The sequence below is a fragment of the Cyprinus carpio genome, chromosome B14, assembly GCF_018340385.1.
Source record: "Cyprinus carpio isolate SPL01 chromosome B14, ASM1834038v1, whole genome shotgun sequence".
In the NCBI taxonomy this organism is placed as follows: domain Eukaryota; kingdom Metazoa; phylum Chordata; class Actinopteri; order Cypriniformes; family Cyprinidae; genus Cyprinus; species Cyprinus carpio.
The window spans coordinates 19552998-19580459 of NC_056610.1; the positions used below are offsets into that span (position 1 = coordinate 19552998).

Genomic DNA, 27462 nt, shown 5'->3' on the forward strand with positions numbered 1-27462 from the left:
GGTGTCAGCCTCAGGGTCATTTGGTTGGATGACAGAACTGTGATAATACGCTTGCATCTCTTGTCTGTGTTCAGTGCCCCACCTCCAACATAGCATGTGTCCATTTAGGGTATGTCCTCACACATTCGATGTCATGATGCAAGAATAACAATAACAACTGCTCCTAAAGCTTCTTAACACTCAGCACATTCATCCTAACAGGATGAGTTTGGTTAGGCATAAAGGTACAATCAGCTTTAAAACTCCTATACTCACATTGTTCCTGTTGGTATAATAAATCCATAAATGGTTTTCTCGGCATCAGTCTTCTGGGTTTTGAGGGAATGAGGTGGGTGTCAAACTATTTTAGAATATTGGCTTCTTCAAAAGCAGTTAAAGGGACATTCTCATTGTATCCTCAGGGGGATTTGTGAACACGACATATAGTACTAACAGCTAGTAGGCTGTTACTACAGTATTTGCACTGCCCAGTACACTACACTCAGCATTTCTAGAAGCCTACGATCCTGTGACCAGGCTTTGTTGATAGTCCCTCACGTTAGGCTTAAGCGTATGGGGAGCGTGCATTTGCGGTGGCAGGGCCACAACTTTGGAATACCCTGCCTTTAGAGATTAGAATGGCCCCTTCTCTGTCTTTGCTAAAAGTCATTGCTAAAAACCTATTTGTTTTCCTTAGTGTATTGACTACTGTGATAAGGTTATTTTTTAAACGGGTTGTTTTAAATTTTTGTCTGGTCTGTTTTCTGTGTATGTGGTGCAATCTTGCACTTTGGTCAGCCTGGTGGCTGTTGTAAATGTGGTATACAAATAAAATGAACTTGAACTTGATTTCTTAGGCATAACTTACCTGAAATTCACAGTGAGAAACCCATTTGCTATTCGATAACTTTAATATTGTTTGCATTGCTTAACAAAGAGGGTTATCAATCACACTTACAAAGGAGGAGGTTAAAGAGGTCAAAATGCATCGACACTAATGCTGAATAACTTCAGCTACATATTTATAAAGACAAGCAGAATGCAAAAACTTGATAAACCATCTTTTATTAGACACTTTTGCTTGTGGAATAAATTTGTCATGACTGACAATAATGCATATCTATAGTGCAATGTCACTGCTGATCATAGCTTTGAGTGACACTACATCCACGCCACTAGGTGCCACTATCAGTTGTTTTACATGATGTCCCTAAAACACAGCTGAAAAGGTTTGTTATTAGTCCCAACTCTTTCTCACACAACCTAAATTACAAAAAAGGGTTTGTTAAAACAATATGTCAGTATAATTAATATATTAATTAAAGCACATTTGTGAAGGTTATTTTATTTTTTATTATATGTTATCCTTTGAGGGCTTCATTTAAAGGGTGTTGAATGGGAAATGCAGTGTTGAACATATTGTTATTAATGGAAGTAGTGACTGATGTAAACCTTTTTCTGAGGATGGAAAAGGATCAGACTGGGACATCTGGGCTCTCATCATATCTCAAACCTGCTGTAACAGATGGTCTAAGTTTATAGGACTTGTGCTTTCTGCTCAAATGGCATGCAAAGGTGTTTTGATCACTACTATGCTCTGTTCACTCTGACACCAACTGGTTAATTATGAGAAATATATGATTATTAAAAGAAATCATATCAATACATTTGTCATAGCTGAATGGACAATAGTAATCACATAACAAAAGAATATTAATTACTTCATGAATGTAAGGTAAGTAAGACCTATTTTCAGACCTTTTGAAGTTTCTGTCACTGAAAAATACACACATTACTACTGAACTACCACCTACATTGGTTGTAGCGGGAGTTCATTGGTTATATTATAAATAAAAATGATACAAAGTTCTGTAATGAAACTTTAGATGGCCGATAGGCTCTAACTCAATCTGATATAATCACATCATCATTCACATGGTACAACTGATTTTTTTTCTCACATCAGCAGCCATTGAGCTTGCTGTTCAACATTCAAATACTCTGCTAGTGCTTGTTATAGCTTGTTGCTTCAGAAACCCTCCACCTTCCCCAGTTCCACCTTTATAGATCTGTTACGGGGTAGTTTCCTGTACATTATATTTGTGGAGGTAATTTCATGTATGTCATATGTGCAGCAACAGTATTACTTACATGCTAAAAGCAGCATGTCTGTGGATGTATTAGAAGTAGCAAGTCTCGGTTGCTCTGCCACAGCAACAGCAGCAGTATAGCAGATCTATTCTGGCAAAACATTAACATTGTCATGTGGTGTGGCAGAGCAAGTACAGAGACTTGAAAGTAAAAGTGAAAAGTGAAAGTCATGACATTTGCCAAGTATGGTAACCCATACTCAGAATTGGTGCTCTGCATTTAACCCATCCAAGTGCACACACACAGCAGTGAGAAGTGAACACACCCCCAGAGCAGTGGGCAGCTATATATCCAGCGCCTTGCTCAAAGGCACTTCAGCCATGGGTATTGAGGGTGGAAGGGAGCGCTGTTCATTCACTCCCTCCCACCTACAACTCCTGCCAGGGCCGAGACTCGAACCTGCGACCTTTTGGGCTACAAGGCCAAATCTCTAACCATTAGGCCCCAGCTGCCCCCTTGTTACTGACTTGTTACTGCTACTACATCCACAGACATGCTGCTGTGAGCATGTAAGAAATACTATTGCTGCACATATAACATATGAAAACCATATGTAGCATACATGAATCACCTTGTAGTAGATCTATACAGGTGGAGCTGGGGAAGGTGGAGAGTTTCTGAAGCACGCTGCTATCACAATCACTTGCTGTATTCGAGTATATTTGAACATTGAGCAGCAAGCTTATTGGCTGCCGATACAAAAAACAAACAAACAAACAAAAACATTGCTGCACCAGTAGCTGTGATGATGTCATTATGTCATATTGAGTTAGACCTATCAGACTGGGCCATCTAGAGTTTCATGACAGAGCTTTGGAGAGCTTCTGTATCTATCTAACTGATGCCAATTTAAACAAATTATGTGCAAAAATAATGTGTTTTAGGGTTATTTTGGATATACAAGTTATTAATTAGACAGAATCGCATATGACATTTTTACATGGATATAATATGATGTATGATGTTTTTACTTTCAAAATTGTTTAAGTAAGACTTCACTTAGGAAAATTGCAAATATGTTATTTTTTAGTTTATTTGTCATGAAAGGAATGTTGAAAATGATATTTAATGATAATTGTTTCATATGTGTTTTTGGTTCAGAGTTATATTCAAATTGGGTGGTCTAAATGACAACACATGACTTTGCTATCTCCAAGCCACAAATACTCTTACTAAGGTTCACATCTCAGAATTTCCAAACCAAATTCTGTTTTCAACTTTGCACTAAACATCTTGGTTTCATTTCCTGTGTTCTCATACGCTCAGTCACTCCCTATATGACTAATTTAAATAACTTATCTTAACGACTGCAGACATGCAGCCCATCACCTAAAACTCAGGAAGAAATCATGTTTAATTAGAAAAAGTTTGTTAAGTTTAGCTTATATATATATAAATACTTATATATATATATATATATATACTATATATATATATATATATATATATATATATATTTTTATTTTTTTATATATTTTTTTTTTTTATTTATTTATTTATTCAGTAGAACCAAACAAAGTGAAGCGGCCGACTGTTAATACTCACGTGCTTGGCTTGTATTCATAATCCTCTTTCCTAATGTCTTAGACCTTTTCTTATCTTCTCACAGTTCTAAGACAGACAAAATACACAAACATTGTTGTAACATGTTACTCGAATGATAGAAAGTTGTCTCTTGAGTTTCTCTCAATTTTCAAACATTTTCTTTTAATATTAACTACTCACTCATAGAAAGTAGGCTAGTAGATCTACAATGTAATACTATTTTCATAGATGTTTTTAACTTAAGCTATTTAAATAGCCATATATTTCTATTTAAGCATGAGGGATCTATCCTTAGAGAGGGCAAATCCTTTTCCATCACCTGTTTGCTTCTCATAATACTTTGGAATAAGTAGATAATGCTCTTTGCTAGTCTGATTTTTGCTAGTCTTAATGGCTCACTCTGAATTAGTGGCCAATACAGTCAAAAATTAATGTGATTCAAATAAAGCTTGATCTCTGCTTGGGCTAGGATTAGGGCGTTTTAGTGTACGGTTTGAGTCATGATCCATCTAAACAGTTTGCCAAGAAAAACTCTGGAAACAGTTCTTTGCCTGTTTTTGGTGCTAACAAAGGCCAATATTCCCTCAGGTGGAAGAGAAGAAATAGATTCTGTAACTGTATGAAATGTTGGACACTGAGAGCATGTCTTAGATGGCTTAGCCTTAGTCAGAGATGGATGTAATCCATTGTGTGTTTTGTAAACATGACCCAGGGGTCAATTGGATGGACTGTACCTTCAGAAAAGAACACAGAAAAACTGGCAGGTTCAACCGTGTGACCTTCATATATGTATCCATGACCAGCCATCTAAAGAATCTGGATCACACTCAGATGCTAATACCAGGTGTACACTGCAAATATGACTTCTTCATATGTATTTAATGAATCTCTTTTGTTTTTACTTAACCATATCTCAAATTCTCAATCTGTGAAATAAGAAAATTTAATTGGGAAGCAATATTCAAAATATATTTCCATTGCTTTCGGACAATGTGTGTTTAATAAAAAGCATATTTCATCTTAATACACCAGTAGATATTTTTTTCACTTGTTTTACGTATAAAAAAGTGAAAAAAGTGGAGAAAAAAAAATCTACTGGTACAGCAAGACAAAATAAACACTTTGTAGGTAGATACAGGGTAGTACTTTAAGAAATATCAAAAGTCTTGATATTTTCTGTATTCTGCATATGTCAATTTATTTTTTCGATATTTTAACTGGAAAAATACGATAAATATAGTATATAGTATAATATAGTATAATACTTATTTTTTTCATTCATTCATTCACTCACTCACTCACTCATTTATTTACTTGATCACCAAAAAATAACATTTCCTTAAACTTTCTTCTCCCTCAGACCATCAAAGATGTTGATGAGTTTGTTTCTTCTTTTGGGATAGATTTGGGGAAATCTGGCATTACATCACTTGCTCACCATTGGATCCTCTGCAGTGAATGGGTGCCATCAGAATCAGTTGATTCAAAACATACAATAAGCAATCCACACACCTCCAGTCCATCAGCGAACATCTTCTGAAGTGAAAAGCTGCATTTTAACCTTAAACCGTCGCTTCAGGCCAAAAAAGTGTATAATCCATAATAACACTTCCTCCAGTGAAAAAATCCAATCCTTGTTGTTCTCACATCTTTGCTAAGAACTGTGGTTGATCTGTGTATATTTTCCAGTAGGTTGCTAACATCAATTCAAGTTGACTGCAAATGCAAAATGTAAATGCAAATCAGAGCCAGGTATCAAAGCCACAGCAAGAGCAAAGCTGGAAAATTGTGCATGAACTTTTCAGGTTTACATATTTAGGGGGATAAAAATAAATATTATTTACATTCTGTGTTCATTTGTCTTCATCGTTGGCACTCTAAATGCTGGCACCTCTGAAAGCTCAAAACCTGAACCCTCATGTGACCTACTGTGGTCTATTGCCACAACACTGAACAGACAACACTACGGATGAAGGGTGTGGTAGAAACTTCTAGGGACCGCCTGACTTCCTTCATAGCTACTTAATAATGGAAAAACAATGACTTTTTATAGCCCACTCACAACAAACAGAGATTTGGGGGTGGAGTGCTTTATTTCTGTTTGGTGGTGAGGTTTGCAGACAATTTTTGCTGAGTAGTGAGGGATGGTGTTAGTCAAGCAGCTGGAAACAGAAAGAGAGAAGAAAAGGAGGGCAGGAGGAGAAGAAGGACAAAACAAGAGACGCAGGGAAAGGGGGATGATCGTATCCATATGGTGGAGCTTGTGTTCTTCACTTCCTGGAGAGATAGAGGGAGACAGAGAGAGAGGCTAGAGGAATAGAGAGAGAGCTGGGAAACCAAAAAGGAGTGAGAGAAAAACAACTGGAAGCATAGCACAGTAACCCAGATCTTCTGAAGCTGTGAGCGGATGACCGGGAGAGAGCTGTAGAGTCCGATTCAAAGCATGTGACCATGATTTAGTTACAGCTTGATTGTGAATGGGACAGGATGGGTTTTTCTGAAGAGAAAAGAAAGAAAGAATGAGAGAGACTGGAAGTTCCTAAAGCACTGCGCTCTGGTTCATGCATCACTGATGACGTGAGGTCACTTAGAGGAATTCAGGTTAGTGTTTTCATTTTTTTCTGCTCTCTTCCTCCTCTGCCATCTGGAGCTGTGAAGCACTTCCTTCCATTTTCCAGAAGTCCAACCGTTCTGATTTTACGTCTTCAAGACGTTATGAACTAGACGTCTTCCAGGTCTAGTTCTTAACCTAAGGCTTGTTGGTGAACCTCTGGCTGGAGTTAACTGTCCTTTAGTGGAGTTTGCAGACATCAGCTGAAGTTCCCTGAGGGGTGTTGCCTTGCCCTTATAAGGCAAAACCAACCGAGTGGAAAAGTATTTGAATTTGTGGTGGTACTGCTCCACTGCCTTTTCATGTCTGCAAAGTCTGGAGCTGCTGCTTGTCTTCACTCTTGGTTCTTCTTCTTGGATATGTTTGCACAGAGGATGTTTGCTGCCAGACAATAGGAGTGTGTGTCAGGGGGGTGGGCAGCATGCATAGGGACGCTCTGTCATCTACCTCAGTCTCAATCTCACAAGTGGAGTCAGCGCAGATCACGAGAGGAGGAGATCGGTCCTGGATCTGCCCTCAAGCCAAACACACATTCTGTCTCTAAAATGCAAATGCTCAAACACAATAGATAGTGTAAACAACAAAGCTTTTGGATGTCTTAACACTCTCTGGATCTGATTCTGCATGCTCAGGTTCTGACAGAGAGGGGATGACAGTATGGACCTCCGGTTTTGGCATCACTGGAGATCAACAGTATCAATATGAGATCTTTCAGCTCACTTGTGTCAGCCACTCTGGTTTTTGGAAATTAGACTGTAGAATACTCTGTTAGGAAACTCTTTTGAAAGCACCATGACAGCAGCAGCATGGTACCATCGGGACATCACCCGTGTTCGAGCCGAAGAGCTGCTGGCCCGTGCAGGGAGAGACGGCAGCTTCTTGGTGAGGGACAGCGAATCTGTGCCTGGAGCCTACGCCTTGTGTCTGCTGTGAGTAAAACACTTCAAGTATGGAATACACTACACAACTTCTGCACAGAATTACAGTTGAGTAATGAGTCAATGCTAGCTGCCAAAAGTCAGAACCAGTTTGCAGATTTTGGGTGGTTAGAATTGAAGCATTTCATCCAAAATTAACATAGTATATAATAAGGTATTCAGACTATGCTTTCAACCAGTCAGAGGATATCAAATATGTTTGATATTTTTAGCCAGATTTGCAACGCATATAGTCATGCATCTTCTAGCAATGAGGTGTATGTTTCTGCACAAGTTTGTTGTGTTCAGAACAACATGAAATTTGTGACCCTGGACCAAAAAAAAAAAAACAGTCATAAGGGTCAATTTTTAAAAATTGAGATTTATACATCATCTGAAAACTGAATAAATAAGTTTCAGTTGATGTATGGTTTGTTAGAATAGGAAAGTATTTGGCTGAGATACAACTATTTGAAAATCGCCTTTAAAGTTGTCCGAATGAAGTTCTTAGCCATGCATATTATAAGATTTGATATATTTACGGTAGGAAATTTACAAAATGTCTTCATGTAACCAAATCTTAACTTAATATCATAATGATCTTTGGCATAAAAGAAAAATCAATCAATTTGGCTGTTGCTACAAATATACCTGTGCTACTTATGACTGGTTTTGTGGTCCAGGGTCACATTTGGTAGTGTGTGATCATCATTCGTTTGGTGTGTGATGACCAGTTTTCCAAAGTGTATGGTGCCTAGCTTTTTAAAAACTGTTCAACCTTTACACACTTGTTTGAGATGTGATAAATTTATCTAGAATGAGTTTGGCACCACACCCAGCTGTCTATTCACAGCACTTCCTGGTGACGAGGACATTTTTAAGTAAATCTCAATAGTTACCAGGTATTGCCAATAAGTCAATGAACTATTGTAGTCCTTTTCTACTTTCTGTGCCTCTGAGATGGATTTTACAGCCATGTGTCTGCCTTCCTCATCAGGTTTCAACAGAACTTTGGCAAGATGGCTACCTTTCAGATAGTTTAGCACTGTCTATCTCAATGCACATGAGCTCCAGGAGACAAGATCCAGTCTACAGCAGTCCCTCTAGGCCCCAGCTTTATTCAGGCCTTAGTTTTCCCTGTTTTCCTCCTGTCTCTGGCCCCTGTAGGAGGGAACAGGCTCCAGTGACCGCACTGCTTTCTCTCCACTGCGGCCCACAGCCAGACACATTCCTAAAGGCTGAGCCCTCCAGCTCCAACTGCTCTCCCTACTTTCTTTCTCTCTCATTCATTCTCCCTTTTCGCTCGTTGTCTGGCTCTGGCTCATTCTTTCCCCTTTGTCCTCTACCTCATTTCTTCTCTCTGAAAACAGTTCACATGCAAAACATCTACTCACACAGTCACACTTCCTCTCTGTGATTTTTTTCTATTCTTTTAGATTACCTGGAAACACTGAGCTTTCTAAATGTGTCTTCATTGGAATCAGTTGAATACGTATTCCAGGTTGTGTGGCCCATGCAAATGAGCACAAATTCTAGTTCATCTAACCTCCTATGGGCACAGAAATATGATCTTGTATTATATGACACATACTGATGGCCTCAGTGACCACATTAACAGGCCGTCTTTTATTTGACTGTGGCTTTGTATATGGTATAAATGAGGTTTTACCCTACTTTCAGAATTGAACATGCTGCCCTGTGGTGACCATGGAAACCATCAATGTCAGGCATGCACATATTGTTTCATAAAGCCACATAATGTTCCATTCATGTGATTATTTAAAGGGTTGGTTGGCTGTCTATTTTCCACTAAACATCTGATGAGAATTTTAGCAGAATGTCTGAGCTGATGCTATTCTGTACAAGCTGATGAGACCTTAAGAAGGCAGAAGAAAGCATTATAAATATGGTACACAGAACATGTGTAGTCTCATGAAGCCCTTATGAGATTAAAAATAGGCTGTAGTTTTAAGTTGCTCTTCGTGAAAATCTTGCTTGACAGTCATGGTCACTATTCACTTTCATTGTATGGAAAAGAGCAGCATGAACATCCATAGAAAAAGACATTCACTACATTTTGATTGGACATGACAGAATATTTTTTTTTGGGTGAACTTCTGCTTTGTGAATATTTATTTTACTGTATTATCTTCAACAGTCTGTCTGTCTTGTCCATAGGTTCCAGCGACATGTTCATACATACCGAATCCTCCCTGATGCAGACGGGTTACTGGCTGGGTGAAGGTGAGCAGACAAAGAAGTTTGCTTAACCATATGCACAGTCATGAGTAAGAAAGTAAATGCAGGTGAAAATTATGCTGTGTTAGGCAGGATACCTTAAATGATGGTTTTACCATGAATGAATTTGCAAATTTCACATGAAAAATTACTTGACACTCATCTAGTTACTTTCACTTCTTCTTCTTCTTCAAAAAAGAAGCAGACTTGTTCTGTCTGCTATCTGAAGCATGCAGTTGCGTGGTTTCAAATTGACCTTGGTGGCACTCGCTGTCAATAAAACGTTTCACACAGATTCCTCCTGCACCCACGCTCCTGATCCAGTAGGGAATGACTGGAATGGGTTTGTCTGTCTGTGTGGAGATTAAGATATGTGTGACATAATTGTTTCTGTGTCAAAGATTCTGGCCACACAGCAGTACTAGATGCACTGTTGGTCTTTTTGCTAATACTTATCTATGCATGAGATGAGACATACAGTATTAGTGTGTTTCATATAGAAACACTCTAAGGTTAATGCCTGTTTTTAAAACACTGAATGGATAACATATACATGCACAAGAAGAGTCATATTAAGTTGCTTTGTGTTGTGAAAAAGAGGCATTTTCTGATTTCTTTTAATCGCTTTTCAAGAGCTGCACTCTTGGAAGGAAAACATGCTGCTATTTGGAGATTATAGGGGAAATAATGAAACGTTTTTGCCAAAATGGTTTCATCGACCATGCTTTGAAAATACAAGCTTCTAAAAAAAGGCATTCAAAGAGCGGGTTATTTTATTTGTCCTGATGCCATGATGGTTTCAGTAGAGAGAGAGGAGAGAGGAGTGTGTGTATGTGTGCACTTGTTTGCACAGTGTAGCTCTTCATGTAACCAAATTCTTAACTTAATATCATAATGATCTTTGGCATAAAAGAAAATCAATCAATTTGGCTGTTGCTACAAATATACCTGTGCTACTTATGACTGGTTTTGTGGTCCAGGGTCACATTTGGTAGTGTGTGATCATCATTCGTTTGGTGTGTGATGACCAGTTTTCCAAAGTGTATGGTGCCTAGCTTTTTAAAAACTGTTCAACCTTTACACACTTGTTTGAGATGTGATAAATTTATCTAGAATGAGTTTGGCACCACACCCAGCTGTCTATTCACAGCACTTCCTGGTGACGAGGACATTTTTAAGTAAATCTCAATAGTTACCAGGTATTGCCAATAAGTCAATGAACTATTGTAATCCTTTTCTACTTTCTGTGCCTCTGAGATTGATTTTACAGCCATGTGTCTGCCTTCCTCATCAGGTTTCAACAGAACTTTGGCAAGATGGCTACCTTTCAGATAGTTTAGCACTGTCTATCTCAATGCACATGAGCTCCAGGAGACAAGATCCAGTCTACAGCAGTCCCTCTAGGCCCCAGCTTTATTCAGGCCTTAGTTTTCCCTGTTTTCCTCCTGTCTCTGGCCCCTGTAGGAAGGGAACAGGCTCCAGTGACCGCACTGCTTTCTCTCCACTGCGGCCCACAGCCAGACACATTCCTAAAGGCTGAGCCCTCCAGCTCCAACTGCTCTCCCTACTTTCTTTCTCTCTCATTCATTCTCCTTTTCGCTCGTTGTCTGGCTCTGGCTCATTCTTTCCCTTTGTCCTCTACCTCATTTCTTCTCTCTGAAACAGTTCACATGCAAAACATCTACTCACACAGTCACACTTCCTCTCTGTGATTTTTTCTATTCTTTTAGATTACCTGGAAACACTGAGCTTTCTAAATGTGTCTTCATTGGAATCAGTTGAATACGTATTCCAGGTTGTGTGGCCAAATGCAAATGAGCACAAATTCTAGTTCATCTAACCTCCTATGGGCACAGAAATATGATCTTGTATTATATGACACATACTGATGGCCTCAGTGGACCACATTAACAGGCCGTCTTTTATTTGACTGTGGCTTTTTATATGGTATAAATGAGGTTTTTACCCTACTTTTCAGAATTGAACATGCTGCCCTGTGGTGACCATGGAAACCATCAATGTCAGGCATGCACACATTGTTTCATAAAGCCCACATAATGTTCCATTCATGTGATTATTTAAAGGGTTGGTTGGCTGTCTATTTTCCACTAAACATCTGATGAGAATTTTAGCAGAATGTCTGAGCTGATCTATTCTGTACAAGCTGATGAGACCTTAAGAAGGGCAGAAAGCATTATAAATATGGTACACAGAACATGTGTAGTCTCATGAAGCCTTATGAGTTAAAAATAGGCTGTAGTTTAAGTTGCTCTTCAGTGAAAATCTTGCTTGACAGTCATGGTCACTATTCACTTTCATTGTATGGAAAAGAGCAGCATGAACATCCATAGAAGAAAGACATTCACTACATTTTGATTGACATGACAGAATATTTTTTTTGGGTGAACTTCTGCTTTGTGAATATTTATTTTACTGTATTATCTTCAACAGTCTGTCTGTCTTGTCCATAGGTTCCAGCGACATGTTCATACATACCGAATCCTCCCTGATGCAGACGGGTTACTGGCTGTGCAGGTGAGCAGACAAAGAAGTTTGCTTAATCATATGCACAGTCATGAGTAAGAAAGTAAATGCAGGTGAAAATTATGCTGTGTTAGGCAGGATACCTTAAATGATGGTTTTACCATGAATGAATATGCAATTTCACATGAAAATTACTTGACACTCATCTAGTTACTTTCACTTCTTCTTCTTCTTCAAAAAAGAAGCAGACTTGTTCTTGTCTGCTATCTGAAGCATGCAGTTGCGTGGTTTCAAATTGACCTTGGTGGCACTCGCTGTCAATAAAACGTTTCACACAGATTCCTCCTGCACCCACGCTCCTGATCCAGTAGGGAATGACTGGAATGGGTTTGTCTGTCTGTGTGGAGATTAAGATATGTGTGACATAATTGTTTCTGTGTCAAAGATTCTGGCCACACAGATGCACTGTTGGTCTTTTTGCTAATACTTATCTATGCACGAGATGAGACATATTAGTGTGTTTCATATAGAAACACTCTAAGGTTAATGCCTGTTTTTAAAACACTGAATGGATAACATATACATGCACAAGAAGAGTCATATTAAGTTGCTTTGTGTTGTGAAAAAGAGGCATTTTCTGATTTCTTTTAATCGCTTTTCAAGAGCTGCACTCTTGGAAGGAAAAACATGCTTCTATTTGGAGATTATAGGGGAAATAATGAAACGTTTTTGCCAAAATGGTTTCATCGACCATGCTTTGAAAATACAAGCTTCTAAAAAAAGGCATTCAAAGAGCGGGTTATTTTATTTGTCATGATGCCTGATGGTTTAAGTAGAGAGAGAGAGAGAGTGTGTGTGTATGTGTGCACTTGTTTGCACAGTGGTAGCTGGCTAGTGGCTGTTCGTGGTATGTAGAGTTTGGCAGACGCAAGAATGAGGGCATCAGAATGTAATTGTATCTTTGGTTTATAAAGCGGAAAAACTATAATGTTTTGGGAGTTACCCTACCTAGACTAACTTCTTGTTGTGGCAAACCTAGCAGTTCTGCAATTTCTGCCTTCCTTTTTTAGTTTATGCAGGATATAGTGTCTCAAATTATTTTTTTGTGTGAAAGTCTGTCAGAATTCCAAATATCTCTTAGGATAGCAAATTCTAAAATATAAATAAAAAATGTAAAATTATTAAGCTGAGCTGTGATCAAAAAAGTTTAAAAACCGAAAAGTTCAAGATCTGTCGTCGTACACATTTTGTAATGATTTTTTTCATACTTTTGATAGTATGATTTTTCCTGTTAATCTTCTAAAACACTGATGTTCTCTTTCCACCTTCCCTTAATCAGGATATAATTGTGAAATGTTGTAATGCATATTTTAAATATGTTGTCCTGATCTCTGAATCTGTTTGCCTGTATGAATTGTTGAGTCACGTGTTTTTGTTTCAGGCCACACAGGGAGTGCAGGTGAATTGCTTCCGTACTCTTAGCGATTTAGTTGTGGGTTATCAACACCCACACAAAGGTCTGGTGGCCCCTTTGCTTTACCCTCATATAAGATGGGATAATAAAAGCCTTAACCCACAAAAAAAAAAATCACTAAAAAATTTCCTAAAATTACAAAAAACAATCACTCAACAAAAAAATTAAAATTACTCTAGTGCTGGGTTTGCAGCTTTGAGCTTTAAAGGGATACTCCATCCCAAAATGAAAATTTTGTTATTAATCACTTACCCCCATGTCGTTCCAAACCTGTAAAAGCTTCTTTCATCTTCGAAACACAATTTAAGATATTTTGGATGAAAACTGGGAGGCTTGTGAGTGTCCCATTGACTGCCAAGTAAATTATACTGTTAAGGTCCAGAAAAGTATGAAAGACATCGTCAGAATAGTCCATCTGCCATCAGTGGTTCAACCGTAACGTTATTAAGCGACGAGAATACTTTTTGTACGTGAAGAAAAAAAAAAAACTTTATTCAACAATTCATCTCCATGTGTCTCTGTGCATGACCGTTGCGCGATTATGGAGAACATCCACTGAATGCAAACTGCGTACGCTATTCTGTGTCAGCCATGACACAAGAATACGTTTTCTACATGTATTTACGCTTTGATTTGAATGAAACCAGTGCATCCATGCAGCGTGGCTTACACAGAAGAGCATATGTTGCTAACGTTCAGTGGATATTCTCCAAAATGCTGCTACGGTGATGTGGAGGGACATAGAGGAGACGAATTGTTGAATAAAGTCGTTATTTTTGTTTTCTTCGCATACAAAAAGTATTCTCGTTGCTTCATAACGTTACGGTTGAACCACTGATGGCAGATGGACTATTCTGATGATGTCTTTCTTACTTTTTTTTGGACCTTGACGGTGTATTTTACTTGGCAGTCAATGGGACAGTCACAAGCCTCCCGGTTTTCATCCAAAATGTCTTAAATTGTGTTCCGAAGACGAAAGAAGCTTTTACGGGTTTGGAACGACATGGGGGTGAGTGATTAATGACAAAATTTTCATTTTGGGGTGTATCCCTTTAAGCATTTAACCAACACTCACTCACTGGCTGCTGTGAAGAAGGGACATTTTGGTACTATACAGAGTACAATGATTAAATGTAGTTTATACAAAACTATAGTGTTTTGGTTGTTTTAGTAAACTAATTACAAATTGTGTGATCCTGGTTGTATTTGTGCAATATCGCTGTTTGAATAGTTTCAGAAAACAATGATTAATTTATTACAACAATAATAAAAATGTTATGAATATTTATCTTTATTATACATATAACATACATTAAACATACCAATGTATTTCAAACCTAACATTGAGTGAAGGAGTCAATTGTGAAAACAGAAACATCTCCGAACGATTCACTGCTAATTCCGCGATCGATTAATGAATCGTTTTGACTGAGTCTTTCAAAAGAACCAGTTCAAAAGAATAATTTTATTGTGAATCGGACATCATGGATTTGCCCACTTTTTGTGACAGAAAATGTTATTGCTATTTTGTAAAAATGTTATTTTTATTTTGTTTGCAACTGTTTTAATCGCTACCTGGATGGAGCTCACGTTATTAGCCTATATTTTGTGTGAGGCTGCTAACTTCATCCCACAGGCACAACATTCAAATGTTTAAGCTCAAACGCATGTGTCTTCTTGGTGCAGATGGTGATGATGAGAAGCCAGGTTCAACATTTGCCACCCCTCCACCACATGCAATGACCCCTACAGTCCATCCTCCACCCTCCAGTTCAGGAGCCCCTCATTTACTGCTGCAGAGGCTTCAGGAGCTCAGCCCAAATAGGTACATTCATTCACACATGACCTATCGATCAAACTTATCAAATATCAAACTTTTGGATCACATGTCTGTTCCTGTATATAAAAATGTTAATGTACCAATTTTTACCTCTGCAGTGCAGGCTGTGAGACAATCCTGTTACTGGATGAGTATCTGCATGGTAATGTATGTAAGGACCTGGAGAATGTGAAAGGAGGCGCATCAGGACTGCAACACTTTCAGTACATCCTCAGCCGTGCATGCGACAGTCTGCACAGGTGCAGTTTCTCAGACACCACATGTCCCTTCACACATTGCTGCAATCATTTGAAATAAAAATATCTGAATAATGATTGTTACATTTGCAAGAAAAAAGCTATTCATGATTTGTTTACAATAGTGAGATTGACCAGACACTGTCCAGTTTGGAAACCTTAGCGAAAGTGTTTGATCATCCTAGTGGCCACCTCACCTTTCCCACAATGCAGGTACAACCCCCCTAAATGTTATTTTTACACATAAGGCTAATATAGGCTGCTATTATCAACCAGTCATATTTTTCTTTAGTAAATTTTAATATAGTTTAATAAATTGGCTTCGCATGCAAAATTTGCCTGAATTATGAAGCACTGCATGAAGCAAGTGTGGCTGATATAGGGAACCACAGATTCAAAGATTTATTACATGTTCAAACAGGAATGAGATCATTATTGTTCTTTGCACAGGCAAGCATAACTATTACTATTGCTCATACTTCTTATTAGGAATTTGAACAAAGCCCCAAGCCTAAACACTAAGTTTATTAGTGTATAATAGCTCAAATCATTGGAAAAAGGTTTACTGTTGTTTTTCTAAGTGATCTGACTGACTTATTTTTATCTGATGATTAAATGGGTAGAAAAAAATCCCTTAGACTAGTGGTTCTCAACCATTTTGATATTCAGTATTCAAAGGCCCCACAATATAAGGCAACTTTATTCCTCTGGTATTTCTGCTGTAAATATGATAAATCTGCTTGTTTTCCAGCTTCTTTTATTAACAGAAACCTGGAGTGTTTATATAATAATTAACCACAATTAATTTTGTTTTGAGGAAAAATAGTTTACTGTACATCTTGATTGTATGTTTTACTATTTGTATTATTACTATTATTATTACAATAATATATAAATTAAAAAACAAATTAAGTCCACCTGCCGCTGCCTTGGAAGTTTACTGAGGCCCCCTAGTGGGCTTAGGCTCCCAGGTTGAGAACCCATGCCTGAGACCCCATAATTAGGGACCAGAATATCATAACTCTTTTAATTTATGCCAGGAAACAATCCCATAGCAACCACCCAGAATACATTTACAACACCCCAGATTGTCTTAGCAGCAGCATAGCAGCACCATGCATGACCCACAGCACTTTAGCATTGTGTAGGCGACTTCTGCATGCATTGCAAAGACAACGACCTGTAGAAGCAAGTTTTGTGGCTATAATGCTCTGCTTCTTCTCCTTCACCTCATATATTCCATTTGTCTCATAAACTCTCTTTTTGTTAGAATACAGGGAAGAGCCCTGAAGAAAACATGGATAATCTACTTCACAAGCTCACTACCCTTTGTAACCTGTTGTCATCTCTGGAGAAACGGGTAGAGACACATATGACAGAAACAGCATGCAAACATACACAAACCACATACACGTCATCCTTTCGCATTGCTGTCTTTATAAAAATGATGTTGATAACAATATTATGTCTTTTTCAGGTTCTCAACGCTTTGCAAGAAGCTGTAATCAATCACAACTTATCTTTGCAAACATCCACTCCTCCTGAGTCTGTCACAGCCCCCAAAAAACAGGCCAGACCTAATACTGTCCACAGCTTTCAGGTAGCACATTAGTGTCTGTTTCTTTGCTCACTGGTAATATGCAAGTGTTTGCATTTATTTATGTGCATGTGTTTGCATGTCAAGGTCAAGGTGGTCAGATACGGCAGGCAAACAGTGTCGGTAGACATAGATGCAGGAGTGCTGCTGTTTGACAAGAAGACTGGCTCATTCGGTGTGGAGACTGTCACAAACGACAGAAGTGAGTTTATCTTTCCTTAAAACCTGAGATACTTCAGTTTCCATCATTATCATACAAGGCTGGTAAATGAAATCTATTGCTTTTATGTTTTAGTCGTGCAGTTGGTGAAGATTCAGAGCAGCCCTGCCAAGCTGAAAATGGTCATAGACAGTCATCACAATCCGCCGAGAGAACTTGTGTTTGAAAGCATGAAGGTGAGGAGAAAGACTTGAACTGGCTTACTTTAAATGGTCTAAATGTGATATACAGTACTGATGTGTCTCCCATAGAAACGAGAAGCTTTTTGTCGGCTGCTGCAGCTTATGAAGACTGCTCACTCCCAGCAGTCTGAGCTGGATGTCATCTCTGTGTTTGTGGGCACATGGAACATGGGTATGGAAATACAGTATATCATTAAAAATAAAAAATATTATGGCCTCAACAGTTGCAGCAAAATATTTCATTGTTGTTTTTTTATATTGCCTACAGGGGGCACTCCACCACCCGGTTCACTTCAGTCCTGGGTTACTTGCTGTGGTCTGGGTCTCACCCCAGATGAGTCCATCGCGACCTTGCCTCATGATCTCTATGCAGTGGGCACTCAGGACAACCCGCAGGGTGAGAGAGAATGGGCTGAACACATCAGAGCCACGCTTCGGAGTGCAACCAACATTGACTTCAAACAGGTCTGACTTCATGAAATCATTCTTCGTATGTGATCACATATCTATATGAATCATTTGATTGTATTGCATTAAAGGGATAGTTCACCCAAAAATGAAAATTATTTTATTAATTACTTACCCTCATGTCCTCCCAAACCTGTAAGTCCTCCTTTCATCTTCGGAACACAAATTACGATATTTTTGATGCATTCCGAGAGCTCTCTGACCCTCCCACAGACAGCAAGGATCCTTACACAATCAAGGCTCAGAAACGTAGCAAGGAGATCGTTAAAATGATGCATTTAACATCAGTGGTTCAACCGTAATTTTACGAAGCTACGAGAATACTTTTTAATGCACAAAGAAAACAAAAAGAACGACTTTATTCAACAATTTGTCTCCTCCGCATCACCCTATAGCCCCATTTTGGACGCGAAGGAGACGAATTGTTGAACAAAGTCATTCTTTTTGTTTTCTTTGCACACAAATAGTATTCTCGTAAATTCGTAAAATTATGGTTGAACCACTGATGTCACATGCATTATTTTAACGATCTCCTTGCTATGTTTTTGAGCCTTGATTGTGTAAGGATCCTTGCTGTCTGTGGGAGGGAATGTATCAGTAATATCTTAATTTGTGTTCCGAAGATGAACGAAGGTCTTACAGGTTTGGAACGACATGAGTAATTAATGACAGGATTTTCATTTTTGGGTGTACTATCCCTTTAAAGTGTGTTAAACTGGTAAGAGTAGATTGAGTGTGTTTTTGTGTTTCTCCTGTAGGTGGCAGTACAGTCCCTTTGGAATATCAGACTGGCTGTGTTTGTGAGACCAGAGCATGAAGGATGCATCGCTCAAGTAAACACAGCTAGTGTAAAAACTGGCCTGGGGAACACACTTGGTACAAATCTCTCTTGCTCAAACAAACAAATAAACAGACTTACTAACTCTCCTTTACTGCTGTTTTCTCACATCCTTTATATCCTTGTCTTTTAGCCAAGTAAAACAAATAAAGTGATAAATGAATCATATAGATTTTTTTTTATGTTAAATTCATTTGTTTTTTCTTGGTCTTTACAGGAAATAAGGGAGCAGTAGGAGTTTCTCTTCTCTTTAATGGCACCTCAATGGGCTTTGTGAACTGTCATCTGACTTCTGGTAGTGATAAAGCACTCAGGTATTCACACATATCTTTAAAATAGAGCAGTGGATTTCAAACATGGTGACAGGCCACTGCAGACCACATATCAACCTAACTATACTTTACAAAGAAGAAGTCGGGCACAAATTATGCTTAAGGCTGAAATACATTACACAACTTTTAAAATCACAAAAAAAAGAAAAAAAAAATATTTCAAACCAACACACTACAAAACATCAAAAAAAAAAAAAACACACAAAAAAACAAACAAAAAAAGATAACACAAATGCATGACAAAAGATGAAAATTAAAATTATCACATATGAATGTTAACACAATCAGTTAATTCATTGCTTTGAGTTGATGAATCAGTTGATTATTTCATTGTCTATGAATAATTTATTTAGGTCTGTTTTTTTTTTAAACAGCTAATAATTCACAGAACAGTTTGAGAACCACAGCATTTGTTACCCTGCTTAAAGTCCCCATGAAAAGTTTTTGGCTTTTAGTATGAGTTATATCTATAAGCTAGTGCTCCAAAACATTGACAAACTTCACATTTAGAAGATATAAGCATTCAAAACTTTAAGTCACTCACTTCTGCTAATATGGATCAACGATTTTGATGACATCACCCTGCACTTCAGCTTCTCATCAGATTTTCTGGCCAATCGAATGCTCTCTAGAATCAGAAGCGTCCCACCCCGTACACAATATATAGATGCTGAAATCTGTGACTGAAATCGGTCACTTGTTTACAGAGTTAGTATTTTCTATATGGTCAGTGGCACATAGTGCATGATTCAGACAGTGTGAATATGCTTTCCATTTGGGCAAATGAAGTCTGGTTTGGTGTTGTGTAACACAAACCGCTGCAGCACGCACACAGTGTGCTCCAGAGACACTATATCACGGAGCGGATCATATGCACAAATCGGCGGAGACCACAAAATGTACCAGACCTGTTTGAATTGTGCACAGATTGCTATATTTTATAGTGATAATGGATGAGATTAGGATGAGAAACTGTTTGACAAACTCTGTATTAGAATCAGCACTGAGGAGTAGCACATTCATTAATATATTTTCTAACTACATATACTCAGCATGATTATGATCACTACTGTTTTACTTTAGTAGCAGTTTCCTGTCGAATCTAAAGGGGTAATCTATTAGATTGTGGCTGCCATAAACTGTCAAATGTGGCTTTACCAAGCTCAACAGCTCTGGCCCAAGACTTCATTGGAAATTATGTCAAATAAACACAGGATGAGTTTGCCCAAATACATATACTTGTGGTCTTTGCACTTCGTATTTCCTCTACATGACCCAATTCCTAAATTTGGCCCAAATACAAAAGCATGCACAAATACAAATTAATGCACAAACACAAATTATAGTAATAGAAAAAACAAATTACCAAAAATGCAACTTCTAAATTGCATTATTTTGATTTTCAATACTTTGTATTTAAAAACAAACTTCTAAATATCTCTTCAGTAACCTCTGTAACAGATGACAGAACTTACTAATTATGGTGCTTCTAATTAAATGACAATGCTTTGCATTGTTCCTCCTTTTTGTCTTAGGAGGAACCACAACTTCCAAGACATCCTCAGACTCTTGTCTCTTGGAGAAAAGCAGCTCAGCACTTTTGACATTAGCCTTCGCTTCAATCATCTCTTTTGGTGTGGAGACCTCAACTACCGCCTGGACCTGGATGCACTGGTCACATAGCTTATATCTGCTTTATTTCTGTCTAGATATTAGTCACTCTTGCTTTACTTATTACTGCTCACTGCTTTTATTTAACTGTGATCCATAGCCATTCAAACATTGCTCCAAGGAGACTCCATTAAGCGCATTGAATTGAACTGAGTTGTTTTGTGAGTCCTTGTACTCACTTGTATCGTATACTGAAGGTCATCTGTCCCTGACCGAGGTCTCTCTTTTTGCAGGACATATTGAAGCATGTTTCAAAGCGAGAATTCGAGGAGCTGATGTGTGCAGACCAATTGACTAGAGAGCGGCACAGAAGAAAGGCCTTTTTTAACTTTAGTAAGAACCGCAGCTGCTTTTCTCCTCCTGCGGACACCACAGACAATTGAAATCAAATTATTGTGTAATCAGTGATTGCACAACAAATGTTGGACATTAACAGACACTTTAATATTTCATTTTTGATTTTGTTCTTGCTCTCTCTGTTAAGAGGAGGAGAAGATTTTGTTTCCACCCACCTATCGGTATGAACGTGGTTCTAGAGACTGTTATCTATGGCAGAAATACAAGTCCAGTGGGGTAAAACTTTTTGTTGTTAATGACATCCTAACATCCTGTTTACACTTATAGTGACCCGTGAATCAAAATGAGTGATATGATTGGAGTCATTAAGTGTGACAGCATAGAAGATGACAATTACACATCTCATCCATCTTGTTTTATATTATTTTGTTTTATTAAAACTATTCAAACTTTCCTCAGGTGCAAGTCAACGGGCCCTCATGGTGTGATAGAGTTCTGTGGAAGTCTTACCCTGAGTCTCACATAATCTGCACCTCATATGGTATGTTACTCCTATTTCTTTCAATTCTAATAAATAATGTGAAATGTAGTCTATGTAACAGCCATGGCTAGACAAAATCCTTTGTTGGTTTGCACTTTCGCTCGAGGGAACTAACTAAAACATTGGACTGCTATTTTTGTAGCTTTTTGGAATGAGATGTGTGTAGCTACCCTGCGCTGCAAAGGTTTACTTTGGGTACGATTGTAGGTCTGTGGTCCACAATTAGAGTCATATCCTGTCAGTCTTTCTGCTCTTCAAACATGTGAATTCAGCCTCCTCAGCAAAGGCCTCCAACAAATATTATGCTAGTGTATATGATCACAGCAAGCACTGACCAGACGCTTAGTATTTCATAACTACATCACATTAGTATTTTTAGTAACTATTTAAATTGCAGCATTCAATGGAACGGGAATGTGATATTTAATTAATTCGGTTATTTATTAATGGGATGCTACTAATGGTCAGGTGATGGTTTGTATGTTTTTAGACTCATTAAATAAAAAACTCCACCCCAATTACAGCTTTAATTATTGATTTTTTAAGCATGCACAATAAATAGGCACATATTAAACAAATATTTTAACTTATCCTATCAGGATGCACAGATGACATCTTCACCAGTGATCACTCTCCTGTTTTTGCGACTTTTGAAGTGGGTGTGATATCACAGTCTCCCAGAACAGGTATGGAGTCCTTTTCAGCTGAAGTCCTTGACACTTGAGTTTTTGACCTTTGGGTCATTGCATAACTCAGGGAGTTATATTAGGGGTTGCTGAACATGCATTTTTAATTAAGGAACCACCATTTCCCTTTGCCACTGAACACATTTTTTTCCCCAAGGCTGGTTCATTTTAACAGCACCAGCATGATTAAGCTTAAACAAATTTCAACTTTTAGATCATTCTTAAAGGGTTGCAAAAATTAAAATTCTGTCATCATTTACTCACTCTAATGTTGTGCCAAACTCATTGTTCATCTTAGAAACTCAAATGAAAATAGATTTTAAATCAAATCTGAACGCTTAGAACAAACCACATTAGTTGTTGCATAAGTTCAAACTTGATATGTGAGGACAAACCTCATTGGTTCTCACGTCAACCAAGCACATTTGAGCTTTCATTTACTGTGTTTGATGTGCTTTATATATGTGCTTTGATCAGTGTTTATGTGAATAAAGTCATACATTTAATTTTCAATGCAATTGTACCTCTTCAGAAGCCTTTGATAAAATGTTTTGATTTATATGGATTTCTTTGCAATCTTTTGATTAACTTTTCAGAACCTAACAGAAATCTTTCAGATTTCATTGAAAATTTCTTCATTTGTGTTTCAAAGATGAACATACGTCTTATGGGTTTTGAATGACATGAAGGTGACAGAATATTTATTTTTGGGTGAACTAACCCCCAACTCCAACAAGTATTTTTTAAATTGAGTATTTGTTTAGTGCTTGTCTTAGTGTCATAACCATCTGACAGTCCTCTTTGTCCATCTCTGCGGATGTAGAATTGGGTTCAGAGAGAGCCAGCATTGAGCTGGAAGCGATTGAGGCCATAGTGAAAACTGCTAGCAAGGCCAAGTTTTTCATTGAGTTCCACTCACGCTGTCTAGAAGGTATCTTTTGTGCAGTAAATAATGTTTCTTTTGCCAATCTGTTTCCTTTTGAAATGTCAGGAGGTCATATGATAAATGTGAAAGTTCTTTCTTCTCCTTCTGTGTAGAGCCTCGTCGTTCTGCTGAGAATGACTCTCAGTGCTGTGAGGTACCAGGGTTTCTCAAACTTGGCTGGTCTTCAAAACAGTTCCCCAAGGTTGATACTATTTGGCTCAGTGTGATCATTTGGAGATATGCTCTGTTTAATATAGATTTGACACTCTTAGTTGGTACACCAAGTGAAATTTCTCTTTTGTCCTTTTCAGCTCCACCCAGTGTTCTCAGATTTAGAGCATCTCCGGGATCAGCACTTGCTGTTGTCTGTGAAGTCATGTGATGGCTTTGAGTCATACGGTACATGATCAAGCTCATCATGTCTTTTTGAAACAGTGGTTTGGCTTTTAGAAACCATTACATCATAACCTGGAATATACACATCCTCTTAATTTCTTGAGAACTAAAGGCACTGTTGAAACATGGTCATACTGGGCTTGTTTACACCTGGTCACTTCATGTATTTTTTCTGAGAGGATATCTGTTTGATTTGTTCAAACGGTTCCATTTATATTTGGCCACATAAATGCAAAACATATATAAATCAGATTTTTAATTCCCATGCTGTATGCAAATTTAATGGAGTTCACATCAACGAAAGCAACAGATATGCACAGCATTTTATTGATCATCAGCTAATTTCCGAATCAAAGACCGCAACAGGAGAAAGAGCGGGGCATCAGCACTGGAAAGATAAGTTAGTCTTACTACTTTTAATGAAGATGACTGTGTGTTGAGTGTCTGTGACTTACTCTCAGTTTTATTTGTGGCAGTTTGCACGTCGACTTGCTGAAGAGATACTCTATTACTCCTCTACAGCCATGCATGTTGCATTAGCACTGTCGTATTTGGCTATGTCATATAGCCTATAACATGATCACACACATTTATTATTTCAACATTTTGGCAGGAGTAAAATTTACATATGTGGCTTCAACAACCAGATGCATTGACACTTGTCCAGTTTCGTCTGGAATGCATCCCAGACCACCTCCTGAAGTCGGTTGAGTGATCAGATTTAAATCCATCTCAAAAGCATTTTGGAGGTCTTTTCATGAAACGCATGAAGTTACCAGGAGTATACAGGGCAGGCCCATAGATTGTATAGGTAATGGGATTTCTGCCATTTCAGGCGAGTGCTGTGTGGCTCTTCGCTCGGTAACAGGGAAATCATTGGATCTATTTGAGACATGCTTGACTCACAGAGGAGAAGAGATGGGTTCTATTCGAGGACGAATCAGGGTTTATGTACCACCAGACCGCCGAAGGATCCGGGAAAGGGTTTATGGTGGGTTATCCACATGATCTCACGCTATCATTTCCTCAAATATTCCCTGTTTTAGTTTCTCCTCTGCTTTGGCTCTATTTTCACTTTTATATCTACCATGGCTTCCTCTTTTGCTGCTATGCTGCCTGATCTTGTCCAGATGCATTCTGAGACCTTCACTGAAATATGACCCTTAACGTACTGCTCACTGAACACCCAGTGGCTTTGTCACAGATGACTACAATATTTAAACATTTAGACATGAGACGTATTTTCTGCACATTGCAGAGTGGCTCTGTATGGAGAAGGATGAGAAGGAAATGATGAAGGATCATTTGTCTCGCCACACTTCCTGTGCATTCTCAAACCAGTGAGTAAAAGACAGACCTAGGTTACTTTATCTATGGTAAAGTATTTTTATTCACATATTTGTTCAGATGATCGTGTTCTGCTACCTCTTTTCATTGGACATCACTTTGATTACACTTCATGTTCCCACTGTAGAGCACCATCATCTTCATATATGGCAGCACCTAACAGCTACACCAATCCTGCGTACTTCATCTTTGAGGGGGTGCCTGTGTTGCGAAGAGTCGAAGAGATTCCCTCATCCAGCAAAGAATCTCAAGTGGTATATGCCAAAGATCCTGTGATACAGCTGCCTAGAGTGACTGGAGGTCACAGCCATGGCAAAAGGTCTGCTCGGAGGTCTGACTTCACAGAAATTGAGATTCCTGGATCTTCAGCACCCTATAAATCATCTTGTGAGACTCAAAGCGAACTGATGTCAACTGCTTCCTCTTATCAGCTTTTCCCAGGTCCAGACGTCCCTAATATATCCCCGAACCAAAGACACACCACCTCCCTGAATACATCTTTACTGTTACAGTCCCATAAGAACAATACAACACAGGATTCAGTATTATCAGTCAAAAAAGTCACAAACTCCTACATGAACAGTTCTGTTTTTTCCCGGGACATACAGGCGCCACTCAAAGAAAAAGTCAGAAAGGACTATCAAAGGCTACACCAAGATCGGCCCCCATCAATGAGAAATGAACCAAAGCTGTACCCATATATATCCACAACGGTTCCCATTCATGAACCCTCAGTACCCTGGATAGTAGAACAGCCATCTACAACTTCAGGAGACAACTCGCTTACAGCCCTGCAAATTGCTAAATCACTAAGTGAGGTGGATTTTCAGCCAGTAGACAGAAAGTACCAGTTTAATCAAATGCCGTCTCAGCAAAGGCATCATGGATATAATTATGGTTTAGCTAGTGAGAGAAACTACAGCTGGGAGAAAGAGGTAAATTGAGTAATTTTCTGATATGGATTATGTTGTGCAAGGTCTAAATATGGTTTTTAAGATTAGCTTTGGGGTTAAGCTTTGTTGAATACAAAAGCAACGTGTGTCTGCAGGTGTCAGTCTTACATGGAGCTCCAGAAACAGTGCGGGAACTTCTCAGCACTCTGGGTTTGCAGCGCTACACGCTGGACCTCAGCCGTAATGGCTGGGATGATCTTGATTACTTCAGGTAAGGTTGATGTGATGTAGCCACAAATCTGACATAGAGTTCTTCATTTGCTTCTGTTCCCCGAGCCATTTGCTTCAGTTAATGATTCAGAAGCAGCAACAGTGCTTCGTGAACATATACTGTATATACGTCAATATGTGTACTGTTCTCATGCAGTGGTATTACAGAGGAGGAGCTGTGTGCAGCGGGTGTGTCTAACCCATCTCATCGACGAAGAATCTTGGAGAACCTTCCCAAGATCTGGGACTGAACTGAAAAAACTATCAGGTGTCATATCAGGAGACCATAAATGACAAGTTCAGTATTTGTATTATTCATTTTTTTTTTTTTTACTCTTCTTTGTAATTTTTCAAGTTTAAATTCCATTCATAATAAAGTTCATCACACAATGTGTTCATTCTGTCCCTGTGGTCCTAAACATACTGAGTGGAATAAACTACAGTCCAACACTTGCTTCTAACAATCCAAACAAATCATATCTATCACTAAAACACAGACTCTTTAATTGTTTACTTTAGCATTGAGCATCTTGATACTCATACTTAGTTACTGTGTATATAATAGCATTACAAGTCAACCTTGTCTTATCTGAGCATTAGCTGTGAAATGTTCTGGTTCAGTACCCCAGCTTGCCTATATGCCTGTTTTTAGCCTAGTTACTCTATTTATTCCTATGAGACCCCTTGCTATAAATAAGCCTTTTAAAAGTGCATAAACCAGTTGTTTGCTAACGAAGTCAGCTGGTCCTTTTAAGAGGAATACATATTTTACTGTTTACCCCAAGGATTTAATTGCAGTGATGCTGTACTCCTCTTTACTTAAGAGATAAGCTCATGGATTTTTAATGTTTAATTGAACAAACACAATGATTTCCAGTGTGGTCTTACATCGCTGGGCCAGCTGTAAATATAACCTGCAAAAAAAGGTAACAGAATAACAACTGTTCACATTTTTCCTGAACATTATAGGTATAAAATGATGTTCCACAGGGATTTTGTAAAATGTCAGTCTATTTGTTTTTATTCATATAAAGCTATAAAACCAATTGGTAATGCTTAATTTATGATGTTAACATTAATGGAATTATCCCACCTCCACAGTCCTAAAGTCTTTATTCTTGCAATTGTATATCTGTAATTTGATAAATTATGTAATATTTACTTAGATTATCGTGATGGTATTATGAAGTCGCAGAAAAATATTTTACTAAAGGATGATTTTTTTTTTTTTACATTTTAAATCTATACTATTCAGTGTTGATCTTTAAACTTGAACAAATATGGTACAGAAGGTTGTCTGTATAGAAACAGGATCTTTGAGAAT

General features: G+C 38.2%; 1 protein-coding gene across 1 annotated transcript; it reads left to right on the forward strand.

The window, feature by feature from the left end:
- Positions 1–5514: 5514 nt before the first annotated feature.
- LOC109101495 (phosphatidylinositol 3,4,5-trisphosphate 5-phosphatase 2B) lies at positions 5515–26534 on the forward strand. The gene is made up of 27 exons (XM_042738449.1): positions 5515–7215; positions 11913–11976; positions 13367–13505; positions 15080–15224; positions 15338–15478; positions 15601–15688; positions 16746–16835; positions 16953–17075; positions 17160–17274; positions 17368–17468; positions 17544–17646; positions 17743–17939; positions 18701–18818; positions 18998–19094; positions 20648–20786; positions 21017–21116; positions 21268–21356; positions 21540–21621; positions 22221–22307; positions 23131–23238; positions 23346–23434; positions 23544–23631; positions 24464–24619; positions 24887–24968; positions 25103–25910; positions 26024–26139; positions 26296–26534. Exons 1-27 carry the CDS (start codon positions 7079–7081, stop codon positions 26387–26389), a joined length of 3696 nt encoding a protein of 1231 aa, XP_042594383.1. The 5' UTR covers positions 5515–7078; the 3' UTR covers positions 26390–26534.
- The last annotated feature ends 928 nt before the right edge of the window (positions 26535–27462 follow it).